At 43.1% G+C, this 20,866-nt stretch overlaps 1 protein-coding gene across 5 annotated transcripts in view; it reads left to right on the top strand.

Annotated features, from left to right (window-relative positions):
- Positions 1–5,807: 5,807 nt before the first annotated feature.
- The window catches only part of DNM3 (dynamin 3), a 516,334-nt gene continuing 501,275 nt past the window's right edge, over positions 5,808–20,866 (top strand). For 3 of the 5 annotated variants that reach the window (XM_032862979.1, XM_032862977.1, XM_032862982.1), the window contains exon 1: positions 5,808–6,129. In XM_032862979.1, coding sequence (XP_032718870.1) covers positions 5,969–6,129 — 161 coding nt within the window. In that variant the 5' untranslated portion in view covers positions 5,808–5,968. The remainder of the gene's footprint in view (positions 6,130–20,866) is intronic. The other 2 variants (XM_032862981.1, XM_032862980.1) reach the window with 1 other exon arrangement.

The raw sequence follows: 20,866 nt of genomic DNA, 5'->3' as shown, positions 1-20,866 counted from the left end.
GCTTACTGATGCCAGAGATTATGGCATTGCTTTAAGCAAACGAAATGCAGCTCTGTACCTACTTTGCTGTAGTTTTGGTTAGTCTACAGGTTGGTGTACTTGGCTGATGATAATCCCAGTGACCGTAGGGGCCTGGGCTTGTAACATTTCTGCTGTCTGAGTCAGAAAGAAATGTTTAAAGTCTTAGTGATCACTTGCCAGTTATTAGCTGCCAGTGGATGGCAAAGGCTTGGGGGTCAAGGAACTCGTGGACTCTCCCCCTTCTATTTGCCATGTTATTTTCACCGTATAGTACACAACACTTTCGTTGTTGACAAGCTGGTGGCTATGGAAACCAATTATATGGTTCAGTCAAATGGCATTTTTATTCAGTTTTAAATTGTAAGAGTAATACATATGAATTGTAGAAAATTTGAGAAAAAAATGGAAGAGGACAATAAAAATTTTCCATACTTTCTCACGAAGCTAACATTAAATTTTTGGGTGCTTTTCTTTCTAGCTTTTTCCCCTAGACAGTCCATCATGCAGGTTCGATAAAACTATATAAAAAATTTTATATCCTGCATTTTTCATTTAATATTTTATTCATAGCATTGCTCTGTGTCAGTGAAAAATCTTCATAAGCATATGTTAAATGGCCATTATAGCTTGCCTATATACAAAAAATGTTATTATATCATTAATGAGGATATAATTTTATATATAATATGCAATTAATATATGATTATCCCTGTTTATCTCTATCTGTATAAGAGTCATAATTTAACCAAGGAGAATTAAAAAGCACTGGGGGGCCCTCCTTTTAAAAGGAGTCCTCTGTGACTTCTGTTCGACTTTGGTACATGTGGCTGTTGCTTACAGCAGAACCCAACTATACCTGCTTGATAGAAGGAGGCACAAACTGGCTACTAAATCAGACTTGAGTGCTGTAGAGAGTGCTTCCTATCCCTTCTGTTTTAATACCTTAAGCTTACCGATCAGTATTATCCACCCTGTAGGTGTGTCAGTACAGCCATGCTTCCATGGGACTACTGGTGAGATTCCATCTGTCAGACCTCAGACTGACAGAAGTAGTAAGGGTAGGAGACCCGAGTGGTTCTTCCAGAGTTATTTTGCTCCCTGAAGACAGGTAAGGAAAAATATGAGCAATAAAATTGGGAGTCTTTATTTTCTTTCTTTCTTCTTCTTCTTTTTTTTAAAAAATATTTTACTTATTTGAGAGAGAGAGAATGAGAGGGGAGAAGATCAGAGGGAGTCTTCTTCTCCCTGCATAGCTGGGAGCCCAATGCGGGACTTGATCCAGGGACTCCAGGATCATGACCTGAGCCAGAGGCAGACACTTACCCAACTGAGCCACCCAGGAACCCAATGAGTCTTTGCTTTCTGACCCCTGCTTTTGGCTGAAGGAGAGAAGCCCCGAGAGACGTAAGTGCCAACGAGCATGGCTATGGTATTGGAAGTCTGTGTGTCTATACTGGACGTTCACTGGCTTTCACAGAAACTCAAAAGATGCCTGCAGATAAACTGATCGGCAGTAAGATCTAAAATCCGTCCAAGTAATAACCTTTGGAGAAAGAACTGTAGGGCTTGAATAGGTCCTAAATTGTACACAGAGTAATACTATAATTTACCCAGCAGCACTCACAAAGATTGACATGACAAATGTTTAAAGTTTGGTTTCAGATGCTTTATAAATATTTATTGATTACTGAGCTAGGCACTGTGGGAGATATATGAGATGTGGGTCTGCAGAAATGTGACTTTTCTTTTTTAAACCGTGAATTCCTAAATCATATATTCAAGTGTGTGCTCTTTTTCGACAGGTTAAATATTTTTCCAGAGATGTTTTCCCTCCTCAAGACTTTTCTAACTCCTTAGAGTTTGCTTCCAGCCTGTAGCATATTTTAAAAATATATGTCTGTTTAAGATACAGATATTTAAACATATACATTTAATTCTTAGAATTAACCAAAAGTTATTTGGTACTAAGTCCTATGAATGTGGCAGGAAATCAACATAGATAACATTCCGTTCATCTGAAATGATGTGAGACTGTGGAAAACTGAATCTGAGTTTTTCGATAAGGCTTATTAATTTCAAAGGAGGTGTTCCATGATACTGTATGAAATGCAGCATTATTGCAATAGGCTTGTTGCTTCTCAAAATGACCCTGAAGGAAAATACTCATTTCAATAACAGTTTGGATGTGTTCATAAAAAGTTAACTTCTTAGATAGAGAGCCACGCCCGAAAATGGCTGTTAACCTTTAGGAATCTTCTCTCTCTAGGTGAGAAAACAAATGTGATAGAGAGCAGGAGTTTGCATTCATCACTTGGTGCTGGAGCAGGGCTGAGGTGATCACGTGATGCAGTCAGGAAGCAGGGGCGGCTGACCGGGCTCCCCTTTGCTGCTTCACACCCACCCTCAAAGGTGTAGGTTGTCTTTGTGTCAAAAATTCCCCCTAAGATTTCCCCTCGGAGTTTTCCTTTTCTTGGCTATTTGTTTTATTTAGATTAATTTATGCGAAAAGCATGTTGAGTGTGAGTATTAAATTTCACCTGGTTCCGTGTTATTGCAGAACTGACTCTGGAAATGGGAAGTAAAGAGGGAAACCAATGAACAAAAGTAGTTCCGGTTGGTTTCTTGAAGTGGTTGGGCGGGACTGACTTGAAGGAAGTTCTAGAGAGTAGAGATGACATGCTTGGCTTCAGTGCACATGAAATGCAAATTTCCCGTAATGATTATACATTCTCTGTCTAACATTGTCTTTTACATTAGAATGTGAGATACTCAGGGCAAGGGCTTCTGAGTTCTTTGTGTTCCTCACAGCACAGAGCAGAGTGCCGGACATCTCAAGGCCTCCCCAGATGGAATTGTAGCTCTCTGATTCCCATCTTGTTTTCCCCTTTTCCCTTTAAACGAATGTGATGTCTGAGTCTGCTCAGAGTGTCATAATGACATGTAGACGGGGTGGCTTAAACAACAGAAGCTTATTTCCTCAGAATTTGGGAGGCTGGGAAGTCTGACATTAAGGTGCTGACTGATTTGGTTCCCGGTAAAGACTCTGTTCCTGGTTTGCAGATGGCCTGCTTCTCACTGTGTCCCTGCATGGCAGAGATAGACCAAGCTTTGCAAGGACCTTAGTCCTGCTAGATCAGTGTTCCAGCCTTATGACCTCATTTAACCTTACTCTAAATACAGCCACACCGAGGACTTCAGCATATGAATTTTGAGGAGACACAGGTCAGTCCATATCACTGTTGGAACAGAACACGTGCTACCTTGTGCTGTGATAATTTGTTTCTGTCTATCCCCCGTTGACTATGGTGTTCTTAGGTTCTAGGCACTGAGAATCAGAAAGATGGATCTTGCCCTCGAGGAATGTATCATTAGTTGTACTGGCTTTCTGTGGCTGTTGTAATGGATTAGCACAAATTTAGTGGCTTAAAACAACACAAATTTATTATCTTACAGCTCTGTAGGTTAGAAGTTTGACACAGATCTCACTGAGCTAAAATCAAGGTGTCAACACAGCTGTGTTCCTTTTAGAGGCTCTAGGGAGAACCTGTTTCCCTGACTTTTCCAGCTTCTAGAGGTGGTCAACATCTCTTGGCTTCTGCCCCGCCCCCTTTCCATTTTAAAGGCAGCAAAGTTGTGTCTCTGTGACCATTCTTCCATAGTCACATCTCCCTCTGAAACAGCCAGGTAAGGCTCTCTCTTCTTCAGGATCCATGTGATTAGTCTGGACCCATCGGGATAGTCCAGCATATTCTCCCCATCACAAGGTCCTTAGTTTAATCACATCTGCAGAGTTCCATTTGCCATGACAGGTAACATATTCACAGTTTCTGGATATTTAAACGTGGACATCCTTGGTAGGGAGACATTATTCTGCCTATCACATTAGTGGAAGAAAGAGACATGTAAATCAGAGATTCAATGCAATGTGCCAAATGCAGTAATGACTATCTATTCAGGGCATATATATATATGGGAAATACTAAGAAGATAGTTGACAAATGATAGTTATAAATGAGGCACCGGTAGCAAAGATGAAGGGGATGAGGTGGGCTCTAGGGAGGTAGAATGGGCATAATTTGGGATCCAACTTGATATGGGGAATGAGGTTGAGAGAGAGTGCAAAGGAGTAGCATGATGTCCAGAGTCTGGGTTGGGACTGGGCAGGCCTCTTGCTGAGATAGGAAGCGCCCGGAGGACACAGTTGCTCTTCATGCCCTTCTATCTTCATGACTACTCCGGCTACAACCATGTGGTGGATGGAGGGGGGATTCCTGGAGAAGGCATGTTGAGCAGATTGCCTATGAGGGATGCTCTTCAGGGGAGGAGGTGATGCAGTCAGCTTTGTCTTTCTCTTTTTAAAAAAGTTGAGATACAATTTACAGTGAAATGCAGAGATCTTAAATGTTTAGTCCGATGAGTCCACCAATGTCTACTCATATCCAAATCAAGAACATTTCCCTCAGTTTGCAAAGATCTCTGGTGCATCTCACAGTCAAGCCCTACACCTCAAAGGCAACCAGTGGTCTGATTTCTATCAACATAGATAATTTTGCCTATTGCACAACTTCGTATAAATGGAAGCATACAATATGTCCTCCTTGGGGTCTTTCATTCAACATAATTATCTGAAGTTGAAACTACGTTATTGCTCTATCAGACGCTCACTCCTTTTTGTTGCTTAGAAGTATGACCTACTAGGTCCTACTTGGTCATTCGTTCACCTTTTGATGGACATTTAGGTTCTTCTTAGTGTTTTGGTCATTTGGGCATTTTTTACACGTCTTTTTAGGGCTAAAGGGAAATTTATAGCATTAAGCGCTGAGATTAGAAAAGATGAGTTCAGTTTTGAGTCAGTTACGTCAGAGGTCCTTGTGGGACATTCGGGTAGTGAGGTCCAGGACCAGCGGGAGTTCAGTCTGTGGTAAAAGGGAGGGAGGTGGGCCAGCGTTTCGATTCCTGCGGTCGCCGGGCAGTACGCGGAATGAAAGCCAAGGCAGCATCCTCAGGTAGAGTCCGAGGTGCGAGACAGTTAAAGGCCCACGAATTCGGTCCCGGAGAGCACGTGTGTTTACTCGTGAAGAGGAGGCGTCTCAGGAGGCCGAGCGAGCACAGCCGCTTGTCTTTGTGTCTCCGTCAGCGGCGCAGACCCGCCGCGCAGGCACGTGTCAGTGCGCTCGGTTTGACCGAACGTGTGCAGAGCGCTCGCTCTCCGGTAGCCCCCGGGACGGATGGGCGGGAGAAAGGCCGGAGGAGTCGCGGGGGTCCGCAGAGAGGGAGCGCTGCGGGGCGGGCGCGACGGGCTGACGTTTCTGCTTCGTCGGGCTGGGAGGTGGGGTCGGTGAGGTCGAGCGATCCGGCAGGGTCCGACCGCGGAGGTCCCGAAGTGGACGTCGGAGGCGAGGACTCGGACTCCGCAGGCCCGCCGCTCTGAGGGGAGCGGGGATCTGAAGTGGGGCGTGCGCACACGGGACTTGCTCTTGGGAAGTGACTGGCGGCGACAGAGGTGCTGGCGCTACCGCTGCTGACAGGGCTGAGCGGTTACCGCAGGGCTTCGTAGCCGATGCCGAACCCCCGACCGAGTGCCGTATCCGCGCCTCCGAGCTCGGGGTCCAGAGACGCAGGTCGTGCATCTGGCCGCACCTGGGAGGCAGTGCGTGCGCGCGCGGCCGCGGGGTCCTGCCCGAAGCCTCCCGCCGAATCGCCGCCGGGCGGGGCGCGGATGGGGCGGCCGAGCCGCCAGGCCACGCCCCTCCCGCCCGCGCAGGCGCGCTGCGGGCCGTGAGCTGTCAGAGCCGAGCGGCGGGCGCGCGGCGGGGTCCGACGTCGGCGCTGGAACCCGCTGGCAGCACCCGGCGCGGCAGGGGCGGCTCGCGCGGCGCGGCCCCAGCTCCCCCGCCAGGTCGCAGAGGAGAGCAGGGACCGGCGGGCGGCCGGCGGCGCTGGCAGAATGGGGAACCGGGAGATGGAGGAGCTGATCCCGCTGGTGAACCGGCTGCAGGACGCCTTCTCGGCGCTGGGGCAGAGCTGCCTGCTGGAGCTGCCGCAGATCGCCGTGGTGGGCGGCCAGAGCGCGGGCAAGAGCTCGGTGCTCGAGAACTTCGTGGGCAGGTGAGCGCGCGGGGCGCGGGGGGCGGGGCCGGCGACCCCGCTCGGGGCCGCTGGAGCGTGCCTGGGCGGCGGGAGCCTGAGCGCCGAGCCGCGGCGCAGGCGGAACGAGGGCCGAGCGGCGGCGTCCGCGGGGCGGGCGGGGTCGTCCCGGCTCCGGGCATCCTCCGTCCCCCCCGCGGCGGCTGGCCCTCCTGTCTGTCTTTCATCCTGCGATACAAAGCCATTTCCTCCGCGTCCTCCGGTCGGGGAGCCAGGGGAGGGGTCCGCCCGGGAGCCGCTTCCCCCGCCCGGCGCGCCCGCCTCGGGCAGCCGGGATGCGTCGCGCGCCCGGGAGCGCCCCGGTCCCCGTCTCTCCCGTTCTCCCGGCGCCGCACCCCTCCTTTTCCTGTCAGCCTCCCCGCGGCTCTCCGCCAGCCTCTGGGGCTCGACCCCCCGCCCCCCGGGGAGCTGCTGTCCTCGTCGCCCCGGCTCTCGGCCCCGCTCAGCCGGCCGCTGTGCGAAGACAGTCGTCCCTGCCCCTGGCCGGGGAGGCGGGGAGCGCGGAGAAAGAAGCCGTTTGCTGTGCGGAGGCTTCCCCGGCCGCGCTGCCCCACGTTCTCCCGAGAGTCGCAGAATAGCGGCGGTGTCCGCGGCGGCACCTACTCCCTCCCGGGCTTTTGGCCGCGGACCGAGGGGGCGAGCGAGCACTCGCGCTGCCCAGATGCCATGTCATTCCCGCAGCGTCTCGGAGCGGACCCGCGTCCCCCCGCGCGCTCCCCGCGCCCCTCCCCCAGCGTCTGTGGTCCCTGCGCGCTGCTCGGTCCCGCGGGTCTTCGAGACCAAATGCTGAATCCGAACGGCCGTTGCGGCTTTTGTCGCGACTCTCGACCCAGAAAAAGCTAAAGGATTGATTTTTGAATTGGGAATCAGCATTTCTCGCGAGGGATTAAGTTACCTTAACGGCCTCGCCCGAGGAGTCAGACATTTGCCAAGAAAAACCCGTTTGAAAGCGTTACGAGAGCTGAAATCTGCCTCCCGTAGCAAACCAGGTGAAGGGGCAGCACCGCGACCGTGGGCCGGAGTGGGGACGCCCCACGACTGTGCTTTACTCTTCTTCTTTGGCTGGTTAAGTGGTTTTACATCCAGAACGTTCCTGTTCCTTTTTCTCTCTTTTTGTTAGTGTTTGGTGGTGTGCAAAATTCCGATATTCCCACATCTCCCAGTGTCTGTAAAGTGCATGTTTCCCCCTCTCAGCTGATGCTCTTTCTGTCCGATGATACTCTTCTTTTTCTCTTTGTATGAGCTAGAAAGCTTAGAATCCTGATGAAAAAGTAAAATTGCTGACCATTGGCTGCTATCCCTGCGAAAGTCTCTTAATCACTTCACTTTGGTTTTACCATTCTGAGTGATGAGAAAAGTGATGGTAAAACATTTTGCATACGTCATCTTAGGCTAATGGTGGAGTGATGGGTGAATGGGATTTCAAACATATACATAGGGAGTCGTATACTTAATTAAGGGTTTTGTGTTTTTGGATTTATTGGCAATGAAATTCACTAAGTTTAAAGTGGAATCCTTAGGGAAAGTGAGGTTTGAGGACAATGGATTTTTGAATTTTCAAACTCCAGGACATTTAGCATGGTACCTTAATAATCATTTAACTACTTTTGTTTTTAAAACAAATACTTAAAGATTAAAATAGTGAGTAATTCAAATGCGATTACCATATTTTTATGCATCCTTAATATATTTACTTGGGTGGGCCTGTATTATAAGTGCATTGTTTATGTCAAGAGCTTTTGAACCTAATGTCAGTTTTAGGCATGTATCTTAATTCTGTCCAGACACACTTCTTAATACTATAATAAAATTGTATACATTTCCCCTCACTAGCTGTAGTCTTTTAAAATGAGAATTTCAAGAAAAGAGAATGGAAGAATAAATTATTTTAGCTTAAATATTTTTCATGATAAAATGAAAAATACAGATATTATAAGCATTATACAAATCAGAGCATTTGCAAAACACATTAGTTCTTTGTTATACTTTATTAAAAAGTTTTACCAATAATTAATTAGTGTTAAAATATCAAATCAAAGGATGAACATAGAGGGAAATTCTCATTTAATAAATATATAAAGGCTTTATTATCTGTAGAGATGACACTTGCCTAGCAGAGCTTATATATTAGGAAAAAAATTAATTAAAGAGGTCATTTGACTTTAATAAAGGTTTCAGTCATTGAATTATTGAGGAATCTAATTTCTAATTATAAACCAACCTTAGGGAAAAAGGAGTTCTCAATTTTGAAAGGAGATTGGTCCTAGGCAGAAAAAAAAAATACTCATATTCCACTGTAACCTTTTATCTTTTTGTTATCCAGAAATTTTGTGGTAAAGATAAGGCCCTTTCCTAAAGGAAAGGATTTTCATCCTAAGGATGAAACTTTCTTCTTTTACATGTAGCTATTTTTTCATTTTAAGACTCTGACTTCTGTGCAGTTACTGAATGTAGTCATAAAACAAGGGGTCATTGCTTGTGTTTGCTCTCATTTAAGCTTGTTCTCTTCAAAATAATGATGCATTTTCCTCAGTATTTAACAATTCATATTTAATGGACTATTTTCTTCTCTCAGATAGTTTATATTGATTTTTTAATTTCCTGATACCACTGAATGAATGGTTGTGAATGTGTTTACTTCATTTAACTGTAGCTGTAAAATCCAGTTTTGGGGTGACAAGTTTGAGATTGTTATGGATAAAATGAGTCATGAATGAACTGCTTGTTTGTGATTTTCTTTCTGAAGTGATGAATTTACATATTAATGTAATATAGTGTGAGGAACCAGATTGTTCTTTTGGTTGTTCAGATGAGGTATAGACTGGCAGTGAGAGGCAGCGTAAGATCGAATGAGTAGAAACTGAGACCCATGGTGTGAATAGAGGGGTTCATCATCTGGACTGGGGGTCTGCCCATTTGTCTGGTTTGTGTGTGGAAGAACTGAATTTACTCAACTACTTTCATATCCAATTTTTTTTTAAACGGTGCAGCGAGACGATGATGATAGTGGTTAACATTTATTGAGAGCTTGCTTTGCATCTGATACTATTCTAAGGGCTTATACGTGGGTAATCTCATTTAATACTCTTAAAGCCTCACAAAGGAAGGTACTCTTATGATGGAAGAAGAAATTGGAGATTTAGAGAGTTTGAGTAACTTGCTCATCATGGCTGATCTAATTTGAGATAAGACCAGTGGAACTAGGATAGATCCAAGCATGGGGTGTCTAGGTTCCATACCTGTACCCTAAAATACTTGTACCATGTTGCTCCCGCCATACTTAGATTTACAGAACCTCTGATAAATACTTTTAGCTTCTTTGTTTGATCAGTCACCACCTCAGTGAATAAGAAGCTGCCACATTAATACTATTATTCATATTTATTTATGTCTACCTTGCCTCATTTCACAGAAGATTTGAGGCAACCCCTTAGGCAGAAGCAATATTAGTTAAAGGATAAGTGCTTTTCTTTACTATATTAGACATTCTTGAAGGGAGCTGTAGCACGTAATTGGGTTGTTTATTTAAGTATGTGTTTAGAGCACATATAACTTGCTTATGGAGGTATTAAATGAAAACTGTACTAGTTGCTAATGTGCAAATGCTTTATGATGATATAATTGTTAAAAACATTAGTTTTCCTCTTACACTATTCGTGGGAATGCAGATTGGTGTAGCCACTTTGGAAAACACTGTGGCGATTCCTTAAGAAATTAAAAATAGAGTTACCCTATGACCCTGCAATTGCACTACTGGATATTTATCCCAAAGATACAGGTGTAGGGAAAAGAAGGGCCATCTGTACCCCAATGTTCATAGCAGCAATGGCCACAGTCGCCAAACTGTGGAAAGAACCAAGATGCCCTTCAGCAGATGAATGGATAAGGAAGATGTGGTCCATATATACAATGGAGTATTATGCCTCCATCAGAAAGGATGAATACCCAACTTTTGTATCAACATGGACGGGACTGGAGGAGATTATACTGAGTGAAATAAGTCAAGCAGAGAGAGTCAATCATCATATGGTTTCACTTACTTCTGGAATGTAAGGAATAACACGGAGGACATTGGGAGATGGAAAGGAGAAGGGAGTTGGGGGAAATCGGAGGGGGAGATGAAACATGAGAGACTGAATTCTGAGAAACAAACTGTGGGTTTTGGGGGGAAGGGGGTGGTAGGTTGGGTGAGCCTGGTGGTGGATATTATGGAGGGCACATATTGCATGGAGCACTGGGTATGGTGCATAAACAATGAATTTTGGAACACTGAAAAAAAATCAAATTAAAAAAATTAGTTCTTCGGGGCATGTGGGTGGCTCAGTGGGTTAAGCCTCTGCCTTCGGCTGGGGTCATGATCCCATGGTCATGGGATGGAGCCCCACATCGGGCTCTCTGCTTAGTGGGGAGCCTGCTTCCTCCTCTCTCTCTGCCTGACTCTCTGCCTACTTGTCATCTCTGTCTGTCAAATAAATAAATAAAATCTTTTAAAAAATTAGTTTTTCAATGCTAATTATATAGGCAGAGAATTCCACATCATTTTATTCTAGTCTAAATGTTAAATAGACTTTTGATTTTTGTACAAGTAGTATAGGTTTTGCGATTAATGATTTAAAAAGACTCTTTTTAAAGTGACTATGTTGAGGGAGCACATTTCTTTTTTTTTTTTTCTTAAGATTTTGTTTATTTATTTGATAGACAGAAATCACAAGTAGGCAGAGAGCAAACAGAGAGAGGAAAGGAAGCAGGCTCCCCGCTGAGCAGAGAGCCCAATTCTGGGCTCGATCCTAGGACCGTGGGATCATGACCTGAGCCGAAGGCAGAGGCTTTAACCCACTGAGCCACCCAGGTGCCCCAATAGACACTATTCTTAAGTTCTTTGACTGATTTCAGGAAAGTAGTTAAAAATTGAAGAGGGAAGAGTTCTCTAATTGCAAATGAGATTAGGCACAGAAGCATTCATATTAGTAAAACTTTTAAATTCAGAAATAGGATTATATTGAGGGAAAGTATTTTTTTTAATATCAAAGCATCTGAATTAGTGAATATTTTTCAACAAATGGGTTCTAGGTGTTAAAGTTATTAGGTAAATGGGTGCTAACAATTAAGTTGTGATAATTTATGAAAATTGTGCTCATGGTACCCAAGAGTCCATTCTTTAAAAAAATTTTTAATTTTATTATTATTATTATTTTTAAAGGTTTTATTTATTTATTTGACAGAGAGAGATCACAAGCAGGCGGAGCAGCAAGCAGAGACAGAGGGGGAAGCAGGCTCCCCGGTGAGCAGAGAGCCCGCCACGGGGCTCTGTCCCAGGACCCTGAGATCATGACCCCAGCAGAAGGCAGAGGTCCAACCCACTGAGCCACCCAGACGCCCCTCCCAAGAGTCTCTTTAAATAAAAAATCAGACACATGAACTTTTTTCATCCAACAATGAATTGCTAAAACCTGAAATTACAAAGATATTTTTGCTGAATTAACATACATAATATACTTAATGTTATCACAGATTTATAGTTGGTAGGTTTTAAGTGCCACAGTCAACTTAATTCTTTTTTATTAATAGTATCTGAGAAGCAATACAACTAGGTAAACTGGACTGGATAGGATATCTCTGTTTTGAAATTTACTTTTGATTGACAGATATCAAAAAATGAACTCGATTAACTTCTTTAAGATTGAATTTGTATAGGCAGTCATCCAGAACTTTCGAGGAATGGAAACTTAATAGTTAGCTATGTTATTATGCTAGCGTTTAGGCTATTGGGTTATCTACCAGTGGAACATACCTTTATTATATTAGGTGTTTGTCTTAAGTAGTAGTACCTTTTGTTAGGGCTAATAAATGGAACTAAATTATGTTTTTTATTACTATAATTTATTTGATATTGAGGATACTACAAGCAGCTGAAAGAAATAGATGATTTTTTTTTTCTCTATCACCAGAGCCAAGTCAAGAGAGCCCTGAACTAATGTACTATATAAAATAATCCAATCTTTTTGTATGGCCAAAGTTTTGTCTGCCTCTAGGTCTGCTTTGTAATTTCTCAGACTTTCAGTGTTAATTGATTAATTAATTAATTAAAAACATTTTGGCGGGGAGGGGCAAATGGAGAGAAAGAATACCACTACCTTGAGACTGTGACCTGAGCTGAAATCAAGAGTCGGGTGCTTAATACTGAGCCACCCAGGTGCCCCTTAGCATTAACTTAAAAATCCCAGTGGATTATATAATACTGAACACATTTTTATAAAGTGGAAGGAAGAAGGAGGCCTGTGTTTGTTTGCCTTACTGAGTTACTAGCAAAGACACCGTTAGTATACTTTCCATGCTTTCTTTACTTGGTCCATTTTCACATCCCCATGTTGATAGGGGAAGAAACTCAGGGTTAGAGACGAGTCATTTGTGGACGGTCACATGGCTAGTAAGTGGCCAAGCTGAGATTTAGCCTTGGATATGAGTCCTGTTGGTACTCTTGAGAAATACGAGCAAGTCAAGTCAATGAATATGTGTTTCTGGAGCCCTGACTACACTGGGTGAGGCCATAGCAGGAAGTGTGAATGCCCAGAAACTGACGTATGTATAAAAAGAGAACTGACAACATAAGGTATGAGATCTCAACCTTCAAGTTGTTTTGTAAAATAAATGCAGTTGGGTATAACGCAAACTGGGACAAAATAATTTATACTGTATCAATTTATTTTTACAAAAAAGAAAAAAAAACCCTTGAAAACCCACAATTCTGAAATTGAATTGGGATATAAGAGGAAAGTAGACAATATGGGAGTTTCCAGTGTCATTGGGCAGCTGGTGTCATTTCAACTCAAGGCTGCAAGTCCTAAAGTACCGGTGTCGAAGTGGGAAGGTGGTTACCCGTGTCTCGGGGTCTGACTGCACAGCAAAGCAGTGAGTTTAGACTGTCGCTTATTCACAGGGAGATACTGTGCACTGGAGACGGCCTGAGACGAGAACAGGAGGGAGAAAAGGTTGGAGAGATTAAATATATGACTGGTGCAGTGAAGGCGAAGCAAGAGTGGATGGATTGGGCCAATGGCTCTATAAGGAACCCCAGGGGGGTAAGGCCAAAGGGAGGGGAGGGTTTTTGTTTGTTTGTTTGTTTTTGTTTTTTAAAGAGTAAGGCAGTTAGTTAAAGTGGTGAAATAAATTGAAGACAAAATGTCAGGGAAAATGTTCTGAAGGCAAACATGAGAGTGGAATCTGTTGAGACTGTTCAGAAGTGGGGGAGGTAAAGGAAGGCAGTTGACACTCATTTGCATTTCTTGAGGTAAACACTATTCTGACAAATTCGAGGGTTTATTAATACCAAGTTGGTGCTTTTGTTAATGTTTTGTCATCGGTAGCTCAGCTTCGCTTTTTATCGGTAGCAAGGACGGGCATTTCACTAGGTTCTGTGAGAAGCTTTCTTTGGTCTTAATTTCTTTGCTAACTTCCTAGAGCTACATTAGGATACAGAGAAACTAAGAGATTTGCCCAAGGTCGAAAACAGAATCAGAGCTGAGTTTGGAACTTGGCGTTCAGAGCTGGGAGCCCCATTCAGGTCATCATCTTCTTTACCTCCTCTTACTGTTTTAGTTTCTCCCTCTTATCCTCACGCCGCCTCCTCCTCTTCCCATTCCTTTCCACTGGACCAGTCTTTCCTCCACGATGTTTCGCTCCATTACTTGACCTGATAGCGGACCAGCAGTGATGTTTCATCCTCCTGCCCGCCCCCCCCCCCCACCATACAATAGAGGAAGGAAGCAAGGAGCAGGATTTTTGTCAGGGTTAGGCTTAGGCCAGGTAATTTGGCTGAGACAGTATGCATTACTATATTTGTGACTTTCAGGAAGCAGACAGGCCCAGGGAGAGACTAAATAAAATAGTGAATGTTTTCACCCATGATTAATTTTTTCCCACCAGGTGGGTGTATCTAGAAAGTTGTGCCCGGGATGGTCACTGATAGACCTTGCTTAAACCAAGGAAAGCTTCTGAAAAGTTGAGGATAAGTAAATAATATAAATCTGGAAAGGTTGCTATTTTAAGAAATGGTGAACTTGGGGCGCCTGGGTGGCTCAGTGGGTTAAAGCCTCTGCCTTCAGCTCAGGTCATGATCCCAGGGTCCTGGGATGGAGCCCCGCATCGGGCTCTCTGCTCAGCGGGGAGCCTGCTTACCCCCCTCTCTCTCTGCCTGCCTCTCTGCCTACTTGTGATCTCTGTCAAATAAATAAATAAAATCTTAAAAAAAAAAAAAAAAAGAAATGGTGAACTTTTTGGCAAAATAAAAGATAAGTGCTGGGTAGCAAATCCTCACCCTTCAGTTTTGCCTGTTTCATATTTTACTTTTTTGTTTGTATTCTTAGAGTGAGGCCCATTGACATCATAGGAATTATTTTAATAATTAATTTCAATCAGCTTTAATATTGTGTTATATCCTTAATGTTAATTGATTAGAAAGGCAAGATAGTTTTTGAGGAAAAGGAGGATGTATTTAATCCATGAATTAAATGAATGATACAGGACAGATTTAGATCTTGTTTTTCTCTGACATTCCTGCTGAAAGTCCTCTATTTCTAGAATTTAAACTGGGTGCCTCAGCGCTCTTTTGTGACAGTGTCTCATTTTCATTTCCCACTGCTTCAAGGTCATGATATACCCAAGAGTAACACATACATACCTATTAGAAGTGGGTAGGACCTCATTGTCTTGTTTCAGTGGCTTGGAATGGAAAAGACAAATCCATTTAATTAGTAATTTGATGGGTGACTAATCTTATTTATGGTATTTCTTTTCTTCAATCTCAAAAAGCCATTATTTGAAAGGACTCATCATATCCTGGAAATAGAGTGTAGGCTTTGATCACTGAAGGTTTCAGTCCCACCTCTGACTTTTGTTAGTAGCATGTTCCTCAGCAAGGCCCTGAACCTCCCTGGGACTTAATTTCCGCATCTGCAGTATAGGCATAGGAATACAGACTTGATTTTTTTATGTGCATGTGAGTTCTAAGTCTGATAATGTATAGTGTATGACCCATAATATGCATTCAGTGAATGATGGCGGTGATATCATGATTTATAGGAAAAATATATATTTGATCATTCATATGACCAAAATATGTTTCTTTTTTTAATTTTAAGATTTTTATTTATTTATTTATTTGAGTGGGGCAGGGATGAGGAAGGAGCAGAGGGAGAGGGATAAGCAGACTTTGTGCAGAGTGTGGAGCCCATTATGGGGTTTCATTCATCTCAGAACCCTGAGATCGTGACCTGAGCCAAAATCAAGAGTCAGATGCTCAACCAACTGAGCAACCCAGGCACCTCCATCCTTTTTTAAGATTTTATTTCATATGACCAAAATATATTTCTCAAATTTTTTGGCCTTCATCCATGGTTCCTGTCTTACAGCTCGCAAAACCCTTGGAATTTCCTGTGTTGAGAATGAGAAAGGTGTCTTTTTGTTATGTTAATGAGGTAACTTGGAAACCACCTAAGGATGGGGGTGGCTTGTCAGTGGAGCTAACCCTGTGATTAGAGGGTTGGAATTTTTAGTCCTCTCCCCCAATTTCCTGGGAGAAGAGACTGGGTTGAGGTTGCATCCGTTGCCAATAGCCAATGATTTAATCAGTCATGGCTATGCAATGAGGCCTCCATAAAACCCCAAAGGACTGGGTTCGGAGAGCTCCTGAGTTGATGAACACATGAACATTTAGGGAGTTTCCATGCCCTGGAGAGGGCATGGAAGCACCTCGCCCTTTCCCCATACCTTGCTCTATGCATATCATCCATCTGGTTGTTATGAGTTATATCTTTTTATGATACACTGGTAATTTAGTAAGTTAAATGTTTCTCTAAGTCCTATGGGCCACTCTAGCAAATGAATTGATCCCAAGGAGATTCAGACTGGCATTTGAGGTGTCGGGGTACAACCTTGTGGGACTGAGCCCTCAACCTTTGGAATCTGATACTACCTCTGGGTATGGCATCAGAATTGAGTTGAACTGTATGACACCTAGCTAGTGTCCAGAGCATTGCTTGTTGGTTTGTTGGTTTGGGAACCGTCCCTCCTCACACTGGAATTGGTACTAGAACCCATTTAATGGCTACTAGTCTAAGTCTTTTATCTAGACTGAAAGTTTTCTGAATATTCAATACAATTTAAGAAACTTTACAAGATCTCTTTACTTAATCCTAACAAAAAACATCTGAAACTATGGAGGGGGGATACTTCATTTGATTTATCTATGATGAATATTATAGTTTCCTCAGCGATTTTTTCCCCTAAGTTGTTGGTGAAGGGAAATGGTAGAAGGATTATGAGAACAAGGGCAGGAATGGGAAAGAGGAAGTCTTGCTTAGTTTGGGTATGAGTGTGAGTGTCTACTATATTGTAGGGAGACAGGAAGAAAAACAGATGAAATCTTAACTGCTGAGAGAATTAGGAGTATTCGCGAGTTATTTAGTTTGAGATGGATGTTTGTTAAAGGATTGCCTTAGGTAAGCTGAGGCACCATGGGGGAAAGCACTGAGAACTGGGGTTAGCCCAGTATAACCATCACCTTGCTAGTCTTCCTCAGCTTTTCCTGTCTGATTTAGAGGCCCCTCCCCAGGTCCTTGTTCATAACCTTCCTAAACAAGGATCTTAGTGCACCGTTGGTTGCCTTGTCTGTCTGCCCAACTCTTTGCAGCTTCCATGAAGTCAGGAGCTACATTTCATCTCTCATTTTCATTTAACGCTGTATGAATGAGCAGTGCGATTCTGGGCATAGCACCTGTCCAAGCTGAATTGTACCTTCTTCTTCAATAAATGGGTGTTGGACTAGGTCCGTGTTTTTCAAACCGTGGGTATGACTTATTAGCAGGACATGATATCAGTTTAATGGGTTGTGACAGCTTTTAAAAAACATCAGAGTACATCCTGAGTAGTAATGGTAAGTACTATACATAATTGGGAAACTTTTGTATTAGTTATATACTTGCATGTGCATACCATGCTGCAATATGAAATTTATTTCTTACTACAGTTGTTCTCAAAGTTGTTGAATGCCTCTGGACTAGATTAAATCTGATGTTATTTCTAGTCATTTTATTTGGTGATTCTATACTTGGGTGGTAGGACAGATCTTTTTATTACAGAAGGCACAATTCCCACTATACCATAGTATTCCACTAGGTGACCTAAAATGGAGATAATTTTATTATTTTTATTTTGCTAAATTAACTATGTTTTAATTGAAAAAAAAAAGAATAGGTACATATGTTAAAAACTCAGACCTTTCAAAAGGATATACGATAAAAATTGTCTCCCCCATTGTGGTTTTTACTTGTTAAGATGTTCCATTTACCTGAATACCTGCCAGATTATTTCTGGGTTTATATTTTCTTCATATGACATTTATTTATTTTTGAGGAAGAGAGAATTTAATAAACTTGTTTGGTTGTTGGTAGATGATAAAACAGTTGAGAAAGAATATGTTTGAAAATTCTATTTGCAGATGGATGTACTCATTCACTGAGTCATTTACGGTCATATTTGGAGAGTTTACTATATGCCAGAAGCTCTGTGAGGCTCTTCGTATTGAACAGCTCCTTCAGAGAACTTGGTGACCCAGTAGGATACAAGGCTTGATATGCACTGTGCTGTTATTATTAGGGTAATCAAGCTAACGAGTTTTTTAAAAATTTTATTCATTTATTTATCAGAGAGAGACCAAGCGAGTGAGTGAGAGAGCGCAAGCAGGGGGAACAGCAGGCAGAGGGAAAAGCAGACACCCCGCCAAGCAGGGAGCCCAGTGCGGGACTCCATCATGACCTGCGCCAAAGGCAGACACTTAACCGACTGAACCACCCAGACCCCCAAGCTAGTGATTCTTATGTGATGCATTTGTTAGAAAGTAGTTGATGGTGTCATGATGTTGTCTCCAAATATTTGAGGAGCTGTTAATTGGAGAGGGATTAGATTGACTGAATGTCCCTGGAAGACACAGAGCAAATGGGTGACAGTTACAGGCAGACAGGTTTAAGCTTAATGTAAGGGAGACTGCTCAACAGAAGAGTTAAGAAATGGAATGAGTTCCCTGTGAAGCAGCAAGTTTTCCATCACCAGAAGGGTAGAGGCCAGGGATGAAAGACTTGACTGGCTCCTTGGCAAGGTATAGATGGGAGGCAGATTGAGCAAAAGGCCTTTGAAGTTTCTTTATAACTTAAAGTCTATGGTTTGGCTTGCTGGGTGTCAGAGAGCAAACTGGCTAAAAAAAAAAAAAAAAAAGTATGTTTTCTATAGACTATTTCTAAGTAGATAAAAAGTGTCAGACATATAAACGGGTTAAGACCTCCCTGGGTCCAGCCTTTCCAGGCCTTCAGAAAATAGTTGTGGTTGTTAAAAAACTGGAATCCCTCACAGAATGGCTAGTTCCATGAAGCAGCTCTGAATAAAATTGTTTTAGTGATAAATTGTATTCTTTGGGGAAAAAAAAGACGGAATGCAGCTTGGGGGCACTTGGGTGGCTCAGTCCATTGGGCATCTGCCTTTGGCTCAGGTCATGATCCCAGGGTCCTGGGATCCAGCCCCACATTGAGCTCCTTGATCAATGGGGAGCCTGTTTCTCTCTCTGCCTGCTGTTCCCCCTGCTTGTGTTCTCTTTCTGTGTCAAATAAATAAATAACATCTTTAAAAAAATGGAATAACAGCTTGATTTTAAAATCTGCTTTAACAATCCACCTTTTTTCCAGTGGTGTACTAGCCTAAAAACTCACCGAAAAAAAATCTCATTTAGTCTTCTTTTTCATTTCTAAAATCCTCTTTCTAAATCTAATACATATTGGAATTTCTTTATTCAGAACATTCTAGTCCAGGTCCTCCCCTACATCTGGAGAACTCTGACAGCATTGGGCTCCCGCATTTCCTCTGTTTCTCACTCATCCATTCCATGCTAATATTGCTGCTCTCACATGAATTTTCCAACACGCAGCTTTCAGGTCACTGTCGCCGGGAACGTGCAGTTACTACCCGGCTTCTCAGGTCTCTATGTGATTTTCAAAGCATCTTACCTATGTAGCTTTCATTTTCCACTCTTCTGCAATGTGTTTTCTTCTCACTTTTCTCATCTTTTCTGTTATAAAGTGGTCATTTCTGATTACATAGGAATGAGCATGGCTGGGCAGAGCACGATCTTTTGTGACCAAAAGGAATTCCTGCTGTCGACAGGTATTTGCTTTCCTCGGGATGAAAAGGCAGTTAAGAAGCTCAACAGGCTCTTAGTGTAGACTCACGTAGAGTGCGCTCCAGAACCCATGAAGTGTTGAGCTAGGGAACATGCAGTCTCTGGGGCCGGACTGCCTGCATTCACATCCCAGCCTTTCCGCTTACATACTTCTCTTATCTTTGGAAATCACTGATCCTCTTGGTGCCCTGGCTGCCTCATCGGTACAATGAGGTCATAGCAGAACCTATCTCATAGAGTAGCTATGGGGATTAAATTAGTTAATACAGAGAAAACACGACAGCGTCTATCATGTGACAACAGTTCTGTGTTTGTTACTGGGAACGAAGTTCAGACAGAATTTGGGGGCCTTTAGAGTTACAGAGTGTTCTAGATCTTTAAAAGAAAATGTCACATCTCTTTGGACAGTCCAGGAAAGATTTCATGAAAGAGCTAGGGTTTGAAATGAGCATTGGAGAGGAAGAATTTGATCAGTTGAGATAGGGCCAGAGGCAGAGGTCAGAGGTCAGAGGCCAGATTACAGCCTTCTCTGACCTCTTGATGACTTTAGGGTAGGTTCCGTTTTGTTTGGCACTTCATGGTTTCTGACTGATTTACATAGGGCTTTGGTCCAAACTCCTTATTGGTATTCCCCACAGCATCTTGTACAGTTCGGTTTTAGGTACTTAATTTTTATTGAGTTTTCACTAATTAAATTGTTGACCTGAGTTCAGATGGGTTAGGACTGGGAGTGAAAGATCACAGCTTTTAGTAAGATGTATGTATTTAAGACTTTATTTTTAAGTAATCTCTACATCCAACTTGGGGCTTAAACTCACAACCCCATGATTGAGAGTTGCACGCTCTACCGACTGAGCCGGCCAGGCACCTCTAGAGATCTATATTCTACACTTATGAGATAGAGTTGACTGTGTTTGATGAACTGATGCTCTTAGCTTGATAAACTAATGTTCTTAGCCCAGGTGCCTTAGATTTTTAGTTATCCCTTCTCTCATCTGTACTTCTCTAGCCATTTTCTTAATGCTGTAAATCTATTTAGGGTTCTCCCATTTAACCCCTGCCCTCTTCTGCTGTTGGTTTAGCTCCTTCCTGGTCTTTACAACCTTTACTTTCTGAACTCTTGATGTCTGAACCTGGGAGTCAAATAGATTTGAATTACAAGGTTTAAATATACTTGAGAGACTGGTTCATCCCAGCATCTCCCAAGGCAAATATATGGATTTTTGTGTAAGATTTACTAAAGGGGACTTGTCAAAATAAAGGTTCCTGGGCCTGACTCATGGTGACTGATTCAGTGGGTGTGGAGTTAACCCAGCATAATCTATATTTTTCAGAAGTTCTCCTGGTGCTCCTAATAAGCAACCGGATTTGGGAGCTCGTAATTACCATTTCCACAATTCCTGTGATTTCTGCAGCTGTGGATAAAGAATGAAAAGTGTCTTCCATTCCCATCAGTACACTGAAACTGCCCTTGCC

The sequence above is a fragment of the Lontra canadensis genome, unplaced genomic scaffold (genome assembly GCF_010015895.1).
Source record: "Lontra canadensis isolate GAN:19392208 unplaced genomic scaffold, GSC_riverotter_1.0 scaffold24, whole genome shotgun sequence".
NCBI lineage: Eukaryota > Metazoa > Chordata > Mammalia > Carnivora > Mustelidae > Lontra > Lontra canadensis.
Note: the sequence above shows the minus strand (reverse complement) of the source record. Positions and strands in the feature narration are given on the sequence as shown.